This window comes from Lipotes vexillifer, unplaced genomic scaffold, assembly GCF_000442215.2.
Source record: "Lipotes vexillifer unplaced genomic scaffold, Lipotes_vexillifer_v1.1 scaffold1765, whole genome shotgun sequence".
Classification (NCBI taxonomy): Eukaryota; Metazoa; Chordata; class Mammalia; order Artiodactyla; family Lipotidae; genus Lipotes; species Lipotes vexillifer.
Genome location: NW_006777677.1, coordinates 379,254 through 392,910, shown reverse-complemented (window position 1 = coordinate 392,910; position 13,657 = coordinate 379,254). Strand labels below are relative to the sequence as shown.

General features: G+C 34.8%; 1 protein-coding gene across 1 annotated transcript in view; it reads right to left on the bottom strand.

Moving 5' to 3' along the window:
• HEATR5A (HEAT repeat containing 5A) overlaps nt 1-13,657 on the bottom strand; it is a 93,340-nt gene that overhangs the window by 26,377 nt on the left and 53,306 nt on the right. The window contains exons 19-22 of the mRNA XM_007451263.1: nt 11,302-11,491; nt 10,231-10,400; nt 4,171-4,309; nt 1,498-1,677 (exon numbers count right to left, since the gene is read on the bottom strand). Of these exons, the coding sequence (XP_007451325.1) occupies nt 1,498-1,677; nt 4,171-4,309; nt 10,231-10,400; nt 11,302-11,491 (679 nt within the window). The remainder of the gene's footprint in view (nt 1-1,497; nt 1,678-4,170; nt 4,310-10,230; nt 10,401-11,301; nt 11,492-13,657) is intronic.

The following is a 13,657-nucleotide window of genomic DNA, read 5'->3' as shown; positions in this document are numbered from 1 at the left end:
TTAACACTGGGGCCTTGAATGAATTTAAGAAGGTTCCTGAACCCACTAAAAATGTCCAAAAATGTTTTTCTCAGTACAGACCCATTGCTGTAATTACAGTCTCAAACTGTCCTGATGGCCAGAGCCATTAAGTAGTAAATTATTTCCCCTTAATATTATACTAACTGCTAACTTATTAACTGTTTAACTCGACTTAAATTGGAACTTATGCTATAAAACAAACCAACTTGTTTTTCTTAAATTATCTTGTATGTCAACATTTTTTGAGTGTGATACAATAGATAGCAATGATGTTACAAATAAAGTTAAGGCGAACTCCTGTCTTAAAACTGAGAAGTAAACAGAGACTGTAATGTGTGTTTTCCTAATAAGAAGGGATAGAGGCAAACTACAAAGGATAAAGAATAAATGGTGAAATAAAACTGAGCTATTAAAAATTTTTTAAAAGACAGGTAAGATACCAGAAAAGTATAATCAACCTATCTATGCACATATATTTTTTTCTTTTAAAGAAGTCCTTCTGAGTTCTTAAGTAGTGGGGATGGAGGAGAAAATTAAAGAAGGAAAACACGTAGAGCATAATGGTTGAAAGAGCAGGTATAAATCACTGGAAGAGTACCAAGAACAGAGGTAGACAGAGAAGAATATTAAAAAAAAATTTTAATTTTTAATTTTATGGTACCTTTCTTCCTTTCACATAACTTAACTCAGAGACCAAAGCTACATTAAATTATAAGGCTTAAGTAACTGAGTTGAGAGCTACTGAAATATGATGAAAAGTTAAGATTTTAAAGTCCTGTAGGCTAAGGTTTGAATACATCTGTGTATGTCTTTGGGAAAATTACTTAACCTTTCCAAGTCTTGTTTTCTCTCGTGTAAAATGGAATAATACTGCCTACTCATAGGATGGTTAAAGGATTAAATCATATAAAATATGTACAATACCTGGAACAGAATTGGTTTCTATCCTCTTTCTTCTTATTTATTTTCTTAGTCCAGGATATAAATTTTAAAGACTCTAACACACTTTCTCACTAATAATTATCTTGTACTAACAAAGACATTAGAGAAATAACACTATTAATATATTTTAAATTAACATTATTAAGAGTAGAGAAACTGGCTTGCTCAAAATGTCATAACTCTTGGTGAGTTTTCTATTAAGTTGATTTGAGGCAACACCTCAAATATTTCTCATATGTATGAAAATAAATGATTGGGCTGCTGTAAGTTAGGTCATCCCTTTTATAGCATAAATAACAATTCTAATTTTTAGTTTGTTTTTCACAGGGAAGTCATATAAGACAATTATAAGAGAAAAAAAAAGTAGGCTTTTAAGTGTTGGACTTAAACACTAGCATTAGAATCTCCATTAAAGAAAACAACAAGCAATTATAACCCCAATATCCAGACTGATAAATTGTCACTAGCAAACAATTTTAGATAATGCTTTTACTTTTAATTTTATTATGTTGGCTGGTAATCACCAATACTTACCAGCTGATGCAGCAAGTACATCTTTACAAAGCTTTAACCAAAAGGAGAGTTTATCCACTGCCATAGATGTGAGCATATGGTTTAATGTCTCTTTGATATCATGGCATAATCTCCCATCTGTCTCTTTGTCAAGTAAGGTCAATAAGGCCCCTTCAAGGCCCACTTCTCTGATGTTAGCATCTGACAAGAAGAAAATCGATGATCTAAGTAATACAGAAAACAAAACTGCCATATGAGAAGCACACACATTCAGTAGTTATTAAAATATTACATGCAAATATATTCTAAAGAACTAGTCCAAATATTGCACCTCAACCTACTGAGGTCTATTTTAGCTCACAATTCAAGTTTGGTAATTATTCACAACACTGCAAAGTTATTTTTTACACAATGTCATTGAAAGATAAATCTTTATTAAGAGTTAACTAATATGTTTTCCTTAAATTAGGTAAACATTTAAACCCAATTAGCATTCAATACTTATAAAAATTTATACGATGTTTCTTGGTATGATTATTTTATCTTTTCTTTAAAGTTAATTCAAATAAATAATCATAATTAAGTTTTACTTATTCTGGTACAAAAGCTTTACATTTATTAACATGAGAGTAAAACTCAGAAAACAACTATTGTATGGAGAACAGTGTTTAATTACTGCAACTAAACTACACTGGATCTAAAGAAGACTACTGAATTAATATAAATTACTACACAATATTCTCACTGCAAAGTAATAAATCATCTCAAAAAAGAAATAAAAACCTTGATCTAGTGTCTATTTCCTCTAATTCTGAAAATGTCAAAAGAACATATACATTTTCTCTTGAAGATTTAACTCACTTGGCAATTATGAAAGCATTTAGTTCTAAAGATTATGCTACTATTTTAAAAGAGGAGTTATCTTTTAAAGATCAGAAGGAGGAGGTAGGAATGTTTCTGATTAGGAGTCAGAACAGCCCAATGTAATGTGTGAGTCATGACTGGATCATAAATTTGGATGGGGGTGAGAGGGGTAGGAAAGAGTTTATAAAGGACTTTTTTTTTTTTTATAATGGGAGATTTGTGTGAGGACTGTACATTCTATGAAGCTACTAAATTAATGTTGATTTTACTAGGTATGGAAATAACGTGGTCATGTAGGAGAATGTCCTTGAAAAATGCAAATAAGTAGGGGTGAACCATCATGATGCCTGCAACCTGCTTTCAGATGGTTTGGCACGAGGTTTGTGTGTGTGTGTGTATATATACTGAGAGATATATAAAATGAGTATCATAAAGATAGTAGGTGAATCTATGTGTTCACTGCACATTTCTTTCAACTTTTCCATGGGTTTGAGAAATTACAAAACTTTTAAAAAGGAATTATATAATGAGTTCTTTACTATAAATTTTTCTTTAATTTTATTTTTGGCTGTGTTGGGTCTTCATTGCTGAGCATGGGCTTTCTCTAGTTGCAGTGGCTTCTCTTGCCGTGGAGCACGGGCTCTCTGCACGTGGGCCTCAGTAACTGTGGCATGCGGGCTCAGTAGTTGTGGCTTTCGGGCTCTAGAGCACAGGCTCAGTAGTTGTGGCTCATGGGCTTAGCTGCTCTGCAGCATGTGGGATCTGCCCGGACCAGGGCAGGCGGGTTCTTAACCACTGTGCCACCAGGGAAGCCCCTTTACTATAATTTTAATCACACAGCTAATTCAATAATTATGTACCAGTACAGTTACGTAATAAAATCCTAAAGCAACAAATACAGATAATTCCAGTGGTGAATATAAGTTAAAGGTCACTTTGGGGAGAATACCACACATTAACCATGTTCTGCAACCTGTCTGATGACTACTATAACAGTTCAGCAATGCTGATCAACTGAAGTCAGAGCAAAGGTTTTAATATAATAAAACTAATTTAAAGAGCACAGCATGACAGTAAAATACATTATAGATCTGAGAGCTTTAGATATTGGAAAGCTTTATGAAGTCTGAGACCTAGAAGTGTGACAGCACTTGGGAAACTATATACTTTTAAAGTGTAAGACATTATCATTACTATTTTTATAGACTGTTTCAATTTATATGCGTGTTTGAGTTATTCACATAATTTTAAAATGAAGAGACATACTTAAAACAAATCTTACTGGCCAAGAAATCCTTTAATTCAGCTCTAAAATATAGAAAGGGTATAAAAATCCTTTAACTTGAAGCAGATTCATCTATGAGAAATTTTATTGAATGAGATTTAGGGGGAAGAAAGGCATATATGATAAAATGACTTCGCTAAATCCAGTTTCAATCCATTATTGTGAAAAAACTCATTTGAAACCAATGGCTCTCAAACTTCAGTGCCATTATCATTATTGTAGAAAAATAAGTAAGAGATTGCTGGGATCTACTGCCAGATCTCTGGCTTAGCAGATTTGGGATGGGGCCCAATAATCTGCATTTCTAACAAGTTCCAAGGTGAGGTGGATGTCGCTGCTGTAGGGGGCCTAAGATTGAGAACCATTATCTAAACCAGTAACATCACTGGGTGGAATGATAATCATTGTTAGTAATTATCACTTGTAGCAGGTTTAAGACATTATATACTAACTTATAAATTTCGTTTTAAAAACTCATGTTTATATGAAGATTTAAGATTAAAACAGTCATCTGAGCTGGAGATAATACTGATAAGAAGAATTACCTGGAGTCAACTCTTCTCTGCTATCCTTAGCAAGCATAACAGCGTGTTCTGAAACTTCAGCTGCTTCTCTCTGAACAAGCTGACGTAAACAAGCCAGTACTGCTCGTCTCAGTAACAAATAGGGACTACAAAGATTCACCTGAAAAACACCATTTGGGAAGTAAAAGAGCTGAAATTCTTGGTGGCATTCAATACATCTAATAGATATTCACTGGACCCCTCCTGACTGTGTCCAGCCCAGTGATGGGCTGGACACAATTTACTAAATACGCAGAAACTTCAACTATCCTAGCACATATTTTTTATTATACAACTTAGAAACAGCTTAAGGAGTAATACATGTACTTATTAGGCAATATTCATAAACAAATCCAAGCAAAAGCCTCCTGACAATGTTAGAAGACATAAAATTTATATGAGTAAAACAGTTTTGAGAGACAAAAGAGATACAGTTGAGAAAGAATTTATTTGCAGCTTATATGTATGTGCTCATGGAACTATATTATAATGTTTTATGAATCTCTAAGTAAAAGTTTATACAAATCCATATAAGCACTGTAGCATACTGGTTAAAATGGAGGCTCTGGAGTCAAACTGTCTCAGTTTGAGTCCGAGATCCATGACTTACTAGCTGTGTGACCTTGGGCAAGTTATTTAACCTCTCTGTGTGTCAGTTTCCTCATTTGTTATATGGAGATAACACTACCCCCATCTCACAGGGCTGTTGTGAAGTCAACACAAAGAAACAGGCAAAAGTGCTTAGCACAGTACCTGGCAAATAGTAAGCACTCGATAAATGTTAGTTATTATTTATGCAGCCGTCTATCAGTAGTAGTTTATTCAGATACCATACATAGTAAGTACATGCATTTTCAAATAAAGGCAGAAATAGTCTTACTCAAAAAACATATTCACCGAAAATGCTCTCTAGAAACAACATTATACATAGCAAATTTTATACATGTATATCTACTTATATATGAATATACATATATGTACATAGATACGTAAATGCCTTAGCAATAGAGAATATTTCTGCTCAGAATGATAGGCTCAATACATATTTTTACTAAGAAGTATTTAAACCATGTAAATCTCAATAGGTTGTGTCTACCTAGGGTAAATGATACAATTGGTGACTACCTTAAATGAGCAATTAAAACAAGTCAAAGGTTTCTGGATACCAATTCTTAATGATTTCATAAGTAGAATAAAGCCTAGAGATTTTGAAATTTATTTTGTCCTAACTATGAAAATAAAGACCAGTTTGATGAGGCTTATGACAATAAATGTCTTATAATAGTGATTTTTCTGAGCAAAATTTTAGAAATAATGGCATAATTCATATATGTGCCTTTAGATCTGGTTTATGTGTCAAAGACAGGACTGAAGTAGGTGAGTCTGTTGAAAAGAGCAGAGGGAAAATTCTGAGGAAAAGAGTACGTAGTGGCAGCTGGTTTGTGATAATATGATACATGCAAAGAGAGCTAAATCCTTAATTTTATCAGAAGATAAAAGGCAAGAAAAGTTTGTGACTATATTAGCAGTGAAACATACAGATGAGAACTGCTTTATAAATATGTTCTATTATACCCTCAAGCTATATCATGAACTCAAAAGTGGAAAGATAGGAATGCCATTCACAAAGTCTCAAGGTCATGTCATTCTAGTCATGTTTAAGAACTCTGCTGTTAGAAACTAGTATACAGGATAACAGAGAAGTTAAAATGTAAACGATTAGGTTTATTCATGCCCAAGATTACGGCTATATTTAACAACAATGACAAAAAAGCACTCTATTAAGACAATTTTAAAGAGAAGTTAATAAATCTACTAGTTACTTTAACTGGAGTTTTACAAGCATATAATACAAGGCAGGTGCAGTGTTTATTCAGGCTGGTCAAACAACCTTTTAGAAAAAGCATGCTCAAAAGTACTCTTTACTTGTTTGGTAGAAAAAATATTAAAAGGCCGTCACACAAAGCAAAATGGGATGCTTAATATTTCCATGTCATTTTCCAGCATTTATATTGGGAAGAGGAATAGAGTGGATTAAGGCAAACAAATCAAGCAAGCAAAATACAGAAATTAAATCAAACTGTAATTACAATTCCTTTCTGAAATGAATACATTAAATCAAAATGATGCAAAATTAAGTGCAAGGAGTGAGTGCACCAGCTGGAGAAGGTTAGGGAGGATTTGCTTACATGGGTATTAAATAAACACCATGTAACATGCTATACACACTGGACTTTGCATTAATGGTTAGCTTAAATAAAGAGATGCAGAGGAAAACAAGAACATCTACAACCAAAAAAAATCCAACACAAGGAAACAGCACTGCAAACCTCAAAAAAAGTTAGGAATCGAGGGTCAGGGACCTACCAACACAGAATTATCCAACAAGATCTCCTGCACAAAAACAAATGACAGACTGGTCATGACAAAACCAAAAGATAAATACTAGGATGACTTTGACAACAGTCAGCTAAGCATTAAAATGTAAATGTTAATAGAGCTATCATTCAAACTGTCTTAGCTTCAGCTTTAAAAAATATGCCATAAATACTTCATTTTCCAACTTAAAATATGAGTTGAGGTAAGATTTTAAAAACAGTCAACTCAAGATGTAAAGATATAAAAAATACAATAATTTCAAAATGCACATTTGTGTAATTAGGTTTTCCTTTGGAATCTTTCATTAAGCCTCAGTAACAAAACCAGGACAAGTAGACATGATTGTGAAAGGAGTGATCTGGATTACATTCACATGAACAGGTGTCCAGCAAGGGACCAAGTTAATGGTTTACCTCATCACAAGTTAATTATAGATTTCTTACTCTTGGAAGCCAAGTTTTAAAACTGTGAGTAGTCAGAAATGCGAGTGTAGCTAACGCCAAGTTCAGAATGGAAGTTAAATAGCATGCAGTTAGAAGAAAACCCTTTGCAGTAAGATTCCTTCCTAATGATTAAATGTATTCTGAATACTCAGGGAGTTTCAGTTAATGTGAAAACACTTCATGCTAAATAATTAAGTTCTATGTAGAAAAGAAACCTGATTATAAAGTTATTAATAGGAAAGCAAAAGCATCTTTTTTTAATAAATTTATTTATTTTATTTATTTATTTTTGGCTGCGTTGGGTCTTTGTTGCTGCCTGCAGCCTTTCTCTAGTTATTGCAAGCGGGGGCTACTCTTCCCTGCGGTACGCGGGCTTCTCATTGTGATGGCTTCTCTTGTTGTGGAGCACAGGCTCTAGGTGCGTGGGCTTCAGTAGTTGTAGCACAAGGGCTCCATAGTTGTGGCTTGCGGGCTCTAGAGCACAGGCTCAGTAGTTGTAGCACACGGGCCTAGTTGCTCCACGGCATGTGGGATCTTCCAGGACCAGGGCTTAAGCCTATGTCCCCTGCATTGGCAGGTGGATTCTCAACCACTGTGCCACCAGGGAAGCCCCAATTTTCTTACTACAGGGCATACTTTAAAATACAATAATAAATTTAGAATAAAAGTTTTACTAATCAAAATATTAAGACACAAAATTAACACAAGTTTTGCTAACACAAAATTGCTACTGATAGCAATTTTTGAATTTAATTTCTGTATAAGAAAAATCATTTTATAGCTTAAGTATTATGAGTAACATGAATAAGACCTGTAATTGTTACTTCTGATTTTCTCAGTTGCTCTGAATGTACCTAAAATAAAGATCTGAGAACAGTTTCTATTCTCCTTTGTACGTAACCTTCTCAGTCTGGTAAAAGAAAAGAGTACCGAATTTGATCAGATTTAATTCACAATGAATTAGTAGTTAGTCTTGCTTTTTATTTCTCAATAAACTTTACTTAATAAATGAATTCATGTATCAGTTAAAGAAGAAATTTTAAAAGGGTATTAATGGAAATTTTCTACTATGATTCAAGAAGAAAAAATGGCAGTATTGTTTTTATTTATTTATTTATTTATTTATTTAGGCTATGTTGTGTCTTCGTTTCTATGCACGAGCTTTCTCCCTAGTTGTGGCAAGTGGGGGCTACTCTTCATTGCGGTGCGTGAGCTTCTCATTGCAGTGGCTTCTCTTGTTGCAGTGCACGGGCTCTAGGCGTGTGGGCTTCAGTAGTTGTGGCATGCAGGCTCAGTAGTTGTGGCTTGCAGGCTCTACAGCACAGGCTCAGTAGTTGTGACGCACGGGCTTAGCTGCTCCGTGGCATGTGGGATCTTCCCGGACCAGGGTTCGAACCCGTGTCCCCTGCATGAGCAGGCGGATTCTTAACCAGTGCGCCACCAGGGAAGTCCCAGTGTTGTTATATTTAAATGGAGAGTAGAAAGATCAACTTGCAAAGTAGTGGGTATTTTTCAGTAATTGGTATTGGCAATTGTTCTTCAAATATAAAGAGTAATATTCCTGGGGAAAAGCTGCTGAATGATAAAGGTAAAATTCTTTTCCAGTAAGTGCTGTTTTCTCTAATACATGTTTAACCCAGACAGAAACCAAAGTTTCTATCAGAGAAGTCAGTCATGTCCTCTCTTTAAGAGTCTTACATAATTATGACTATGAAAATCAATATGGAGATAAATACAATTCTATGTTTAAGTTACATATTAAGAAAATAAAAACAATTACAATTTACTGAGTGGTTATTAAGTGCCGAGGACAAGTGCATTTATAGGTGGCATCTTGTGTAATCCTCACGTTTTACAAACACGATAACTGAGGCTGGAGGAGGTTATGGGACGTCCCTAAGGCCACATAGCTAGGAGGGAGCAGAGCTAAGAGGGTCCATAACTACAAAGTCAATATGAAATAATGAAACGAGGACTGGACAAGGAGTTCAGAAACCTGGATTCTAGGCTTAGAGCTACTACTACCTAGGTACGTTAACCTTGGGCAAAATATTTCACTTTTTGGTCTTTAGTTTATATTTTTATTTAGAAGGTCGGTTTTACTGATTTTTGAGGTTCTTTCAAGGCCTGAAATGCATATTTTGTCTTTAGCTTGAAAATGAAAGGTCTGTCTAAAGTAATGATTCTCAACTGTCATGTTACTAAGGGGAGTGTGCTGTGAACATTACAGGGCCAGAAAAAGTTGAAAAGCAACGGTGTCAAGTTTTTTGTTTTTTGTTGTTTTTTTAAAATTTTATTTATTTATTTATTTTTGGCTGCATTGGGTCTTCGTTGCTGCGTGCAGGCTTTCTCTAGTTGCGGCGAGCGGGGGCTACTCTTCGTTGCAGTGCATGGGCTTCTCAGGGCAGTGGCTTTTCTTATTGCAGACCACAGGCTCTAGGTGCATGGGCTTTAGTAGTTGTGGCACATGGGCTCAGCAGTTATGGCTCGCAGGCTCTAGAGCGCAGGCTCAGTAATTGTGGCTCATGGGCCCAGTTGCTCCGCGGCATGTGGGATCTTCCCAGACCAGGGCTCGAACCCGTGTCCCCTGCATTGGCAGGCAGATTCTTAACCACTGCGCCACCAGGGAAGTCCCTGGTGTCAAGTTTTAACTCCAAGTGTAACTCAACTTTTTCAGGCAAGTCCAGATAGAAACTGGTGACGCTCAAGGTAAATCTTAAAACCACTGATGATTACGAACCATCTCATCAGAACTTTTTTACTGATCACCTTCACCTTTCTATATTCATTAGACACACTATTAGAACCCAGATATTGATGCATATGCTGCTAGAATATTAAGGAAAAATATTATTTGCCCATCTGGGATGAAAAGAACTTTATATGTAATAATTTGGGAAAGAGGAAGAAGAAGTAGGAAAAAAAGATGTTACCACATAAATATTTCCAGGTCCTATAGCATTATATTATATACTACCTGTGATATTAGCACTCAGTATGTCTTTACTGATTAATGAATCAATATTCCAAATACTAAGTTCAACATTAATGGAAGAAAAATGAATCAATATATGAGAGGTTTAAGATATGATTATATGAAGTTGCCCCCCACCGCCCAAAAAAGACCAGAACTGAGGGAAAACAGCTATTGTACAGTCTAGAGAATAATTAAATTTAAATTTCCAATAGAAACTAAGGACATATACAATTTTATACTCACACAGAGGCAGCTGACCAGGCTAGACAAGTTGACATGTCGTGGAGCAAACATGTGAAGCTGCTGAAGGCATGAGATGGCCTGAGCTTGGACAAGGCAGTCTGGGTTATCTTGCATCACTGCACAACCCAACAGACAGGAAGTCCTTAGGGTAGAAACGGAAGTACTGTTACCTAAAATGAAAGCAGAAAGCTTTTAATAATTGGCCTATAAAATCATTACCCTGTAAACATATATTACTGGGCTTAAAATTTCTTTTTTCCCCCGATCTTAAACTTAAGGTTCTGTGAAGTAAATTTCTTCTACAAAAGCAGGGATAATCCAGGTTATAGATTTTTAGATTATGTTAGTTATTTTTAGTCTGAAAGATTTATGGTAACACAAATCATTAGGCAAAGAAGAACCTAAGACTATCTGCAGTTTACATCAAATTTTCATGAAAAGTAGAATTAGAAAGTGCTAATAAACTTCACCCTGCTTGTATTAGTTGAGAGTTGCTTTCATATATTAAAATCATGTACTTTGCAATTGAATAGATCAGAATAACTGGGTTTTGGGGCTTTGTCATTTATATCTTAAAAGAGATAGAGTTCTTTAAACTATTCCATTTCATGTCTGTCATTTTACTTGTTAAGGGAAGCATTTTTAGGACATATCTAATCTTTCTAAATATGGTACTCCTTATCCTTTCAAGGTAAGAAAAATAAGACTAGCATTTATTTTAACAAAATATACGGAGCACCTACTATGAGCCAATCACAAGGGTTTTTCACATTTTCTCTTATTTGATAGAAGAGGAAACTAAAGCTTAGAGACATGAGGAATTCCCCAAAGTCACCCAATTAAGTAACAGTTTGTGAAGCTTAGATTAAGTTTCTATGTTTTTTCTATCAGGTCGTCATCCAGGAGTCAAAGTCTTCCCAAGACTGTTCTCAACATTCTGCCCATATATTTGAAAAGAGCATTCCGCTAAACTTCACTTTATTGAGAAATGTTTTGAGTCAATAATAGGAACTGAATTCATTTTTACGCATATATTTTTATGTAAAACATCACAAAAGCAGCTATGCATACCTTGTAGTTCTGGACCCAGTGTAGTAATAAGGGCATTCAAACAGCGACCAAGGCTTTGGTGAACTTCAGCATGAGTAGGAGGCACATTTAACAACAACATAATAATAAGAGACAGGGTTGGTTCTGCATGTGTATAATAGAGTGGGCCCGCAGAATCAATTATCAATGAGAGAGAATGCAGTGCCCAGGTCTGTGAAGACAGAGAAAAACAATTTAAAATGTTATAGCAGCATTAAGAAACATAAAAAACAATGAGTTGTTCTTTTGTTGAAGCAAGTGATAATGTAATAGCACAGTAAAGTATTTGTGTGTTATTACTAACTTGGAGAGAGAAATGGAGAACTTCAGGAGTTTTAAGAAAATTTTTCTCTTTAAATATCCAGTAAAAAACAATCGAGAGACAAATGCCTAATTTAGAATGGCATATGTGCGTATATCTCAGCACTATGAGTTCCATACAGTGTTTGGTTCTTTAGCTAACAGCTTGAACTAAATCTGGTTTGTTGAAAACTGTTTAATGTTTAATCTATATAGAAAATGAAAATTCAAGTTTTTAAAAGATTAGGCAATATCTACAACTACATGCAATAATTACAGACAAATCTCTTGAACACAGTGTTGAACAAAGCCAGACATAAAGAAGTACATACCATATGATTCCATTGATATAAAGTATAAAAGCAGGCAAAACTAATATATGCTGTTGCAAATTAGGATAGTGGTTATCCTTGGTGGGACAGGTAGTAACTAGAAGAGAACATGAGGAGAGTATTTGGGGTATTGATATTGTTCTGTTTCTTGATCTGGGTGCTGGTTACATAGTGTATTCAGTTTCTATACTTTATTCACAGAGATGCACACTTCTAACAGGTGCAGTGTTATAAGTATATAAAAATAAATATATTTATAAATATAAATATTATAAATATTTATATTTATAAAAAATATACATGTTATATATAAATATGTATTTATATATTAAACAAACAAAATGCCTTTGAGCCAAATCTTGCCTGCCACCTATTTTTAGAAATAAAGTTTTGTCGAAACACAGTCATGCTCATCTGTTTACATATTATTTATGGCTGCTTTCCTGCTATAATGGCAGAATTGAGCAGTTGACAGAGACTGTATAACATGTAAGGCCTAAATAATTTACTGCCTGGCCCTTTATAAAATAAGTTTGGCAACTCTGGTTCAAACAAGACTGGCCATACACTGATAACCACTGAAGCTAGATGATGGGTATAAGAGGTTCCTTATAGCATGTTCTCTACTTTTATGTATGGTTGAACTTTTTATAACAAGAAGTATCTGAAGAGTCCTCCTTTTAGGAAATCAACTGAGAAACTTTTACCCCTCTTATCAATAGATGTATATGAAAAGCTTACAGTACTTTAAATGCTACAAAAATGAACTCCCATTAGGTGAGAGATAGCAGCAATCAAGAAGAGTCAGATTTGATGACACTGGATGCCATGGAAAGAACAATTTAAATTAATCAACAAAAGATAGTCAGTATAAAAGGATGTGTGTTCAGAACAGACTTCTTGAAGGGGAAAAGGAGAAATATAATAAGCAGAAGCAAAAAGTACTGTACTAAAGGAATGAAGAAGAAAGAATGGAAGACCTTATAAATCAACTCAAGTAATAGAGGATGTGAAAAAAAGAAAACTATTAGTAATATGGTAACTCAAGAATGAGAGCCATGTTGGATGTTGAAGTTTAACAGGAAGGTGGTTAAACTGGATGTTGGAATACTAAAAAATGTGGATTATCAGAAAGGAATAGAAAGAGAGGAGAGCAATAGGAAAAACATTAAGTGCAGATACAAGAATGACATGTGTGGGAGGAAAGTAGGAAGATAAGCTTAGGAGAAGACCAGTACTTTGGGTTAATAACAGAGAAAGTTTCTGGGTCAGTTGATGGGACTTCAATGAGAAGTTGATTTAAGAAGAAATATGCAGTTTCCCCAGCTTTTCAGTAAGCAAGTGGCAAGATGAAAATCTTTCAGGAAAACATTTTTGGCTTCACATCTAGGGAGAGTTGAAAAGAAAAGAACTTAAACATAAAGTGACCAGGTAGGAGGCTACTGTAGTAATTAGGGGCACACAGGTGGGACAGAGATACAATAAGGGGATTTAAAAAGCAGGAAGAGTAAAAATCATTCAAGATGTGATTAAGATATCAGGAGAATGATGACTGACAGAAATGGGTAAGATATGTATAATAATATAAAAAGTGGTAAAGTGGTTAAGAAGATGAGTTCAGAGTCCGTGACTTATGTTCTTCACCTGACTCCACGATATATTAGTTTTTTAGCTGTGAGCAAGTACTTAGCTTCTGTAAGCCACAG